Consider the following 1,855-nt stretch of genomic DNA (forward strand, 5'->3'; position numbering starts at 1 on the left):
CCCAACCGTTACAAGCAATTAGTCTGACTATAGCAAACATTTTGAAGAGTTTAGACATGATTATGAAACCAGCCTGACTCGTCTCTTGCTGCAAAGTGTCTTCCAAATGCACGCATACGTTTCTGCAGTTTTTAATTTTATTGACTATCTATTATTTTAAAGACCCTTAACCCAATGATTGATGTAAAGTAATCCCCGCCACAGAAACGTGCACAATTCATATCTGGTGCTTCTTTGCCCCCTTGATGGAATGAGTTGGTGTCCTCTCCTTAATTATAGCAAACAGCTTTAGATAACAAACATTTCTCCAGGTCTTAAGAGGTTTTATTCTAGCAAGCTCAGGCCGCAATGTAAAGGAAGGAAGGTAGATAGTAGCTGAGAAATCATATTGGCAAGGACCTGATGCCACGTCTGTCTGTAGGTAATGGAAGGAGCCTGGCAGCTCCAGAGGAAGAGGTGCTTCTTAGTAATCTCTAGATTATTTTCTAAGAGGTGCTCAAAAGCTGCCAAGCGTTGACAGCAACACTCACCGATGATCATGTTGGCCAAGGACGCCGTGAGGGAGAACTGTCTCTCCAGGAACTTCCCCATGAACGTTGCTAAACCAGCAACCATGGCGGAGAGGTTGACCTGAGCCAACACCACCAGCAGGTAGACGGGGTGGCGCAGGTTCCTCAGCAGGACCAGAGGAAAATCTGAAAGGAAAACGGGAAACCCGTTGCATATAGAGGAGGCACACAGCAAAATATTAATCCATGGAAAATGGCAAAACCTTGAGTTTTCCTACATTTTTTTGTGCAGAATTAACTCTTTTGGAGTGGTGAAAAAATCTTCCGAACATTTCATTTACAAAGGGGCAGAATGTGTGCTTTCAGGGTTTGTCATTTCAGGGCTTGATTGTGTGACCATTTGGATATTACAATGTCAGGATCATGGACATTGTAAAAATTAAACACCTGAGAATGACAAAACAGGGTGAGGGAGGGCAGCCGACGGTCCTTCAGGAACTAGCTGTGGGATGGGTGAATCAATGGCAAAAGTTAGTTGCTGCAACAGATGAAGCAAAAAAGTAGGGTTTTCAGTGCAAAGCATGCCCAGACTCAAAGTGAACGTCAGGAGAGAGCAAACCCTCTCTGGACACATCCCATCCCTGCAGAGCTCACCTCCGCATCTGTAAATCCTTTTGATTTGCTGCTAAGGTTGATCATGGTTAATTTCTGCTGAAGCCTGTGCAGTTGAGACTGGGAACTGCCCTGAACACACGTGTACAGAGACAGCATATAACGGGTCTGTCTGTGCCAGTGCAATGGGAAATTGTTGGAGGCCTCGGAATCAGTAGGGTGGAGTGGAATGGAATAGAATGGAATAGAATAGAATAGAATAGAATAGAATAGAATAGAATAGAATAGAATAGAATATTTTCAGTTGGAAGGGATCTACAACAATCACGTAGTCCAACTCCCTGACCAATTCATGGCTGACCAAGTTAAAGCAAGTTATTAAGGGCACTGTCCAAATGCCTCTTAAACACTGCGTAGGCGTGGGGTGTCGACCACCTCTCTAGGAAGCCTGTTCCAGTGCTTGACGAACCTTTCAGTGAAGAAATGCTTCCTAAGTAAACTCTAAATGAAGCATCTTGATCTAAAAAAATTGAGCTTGGCTGATGTGCTCAAGCAACCCTGAACATTGAGATGGAATTGACGGCACAGCTGAGGAGAAGGACCTGGGGGTGTTGGTGGGTGAGAAGCTCTCCATGAGCCGTCAACGTGTGCTGGCAGCCCAGCGAGCCCCCAGCATCCCGGGCTGCATCCCCAGCAGCGTGGCCAGCAGGGCGAGGGGGGACTGTGCCCCTCTG

The 1,855-nt window shown here is 46.0% G+C and overlaps 1 protein-coding gene across 1 annotated transcript in view; it reads right to left on the minus strand.

Annotated features, from left to right (window-relative positions):
• SLCO2B1 (solute carrier organic anion transporter family, member 2B1) overlaps positions 1-1,855 on the minus strand; it is a 53,139-nt gene that overhangs the window by 13,692 nt on the left and 37,592 nt on the right. The window contains exon 8 of the mRNA XM_009891002.1: positions 531-695. Coding sequence (XP_009889304.1) covers positions 531-695 — 165 coding nt within the window. The remainder of the gene's footprint in view (positions 1-530; positions 696-1,855) is intronic.

The sequence above is a fragment of the Charadrius vociferus genome, unplaced genomic scaffold (assembly GCF_000708025.1).
Source record: "Charadrius vociferus isolate BGI_N301 unplaced genomic scaffold, ASM70802v2 scaffold407, whole genome shotgun sequence".
In the NCBI taxonomy this organism is placed as follows: Eukaryota; Metazoa; Chordata; class Aves; order Charadriiformes; family Charadriidae; genus Charadrius; species Charadrius vociferus.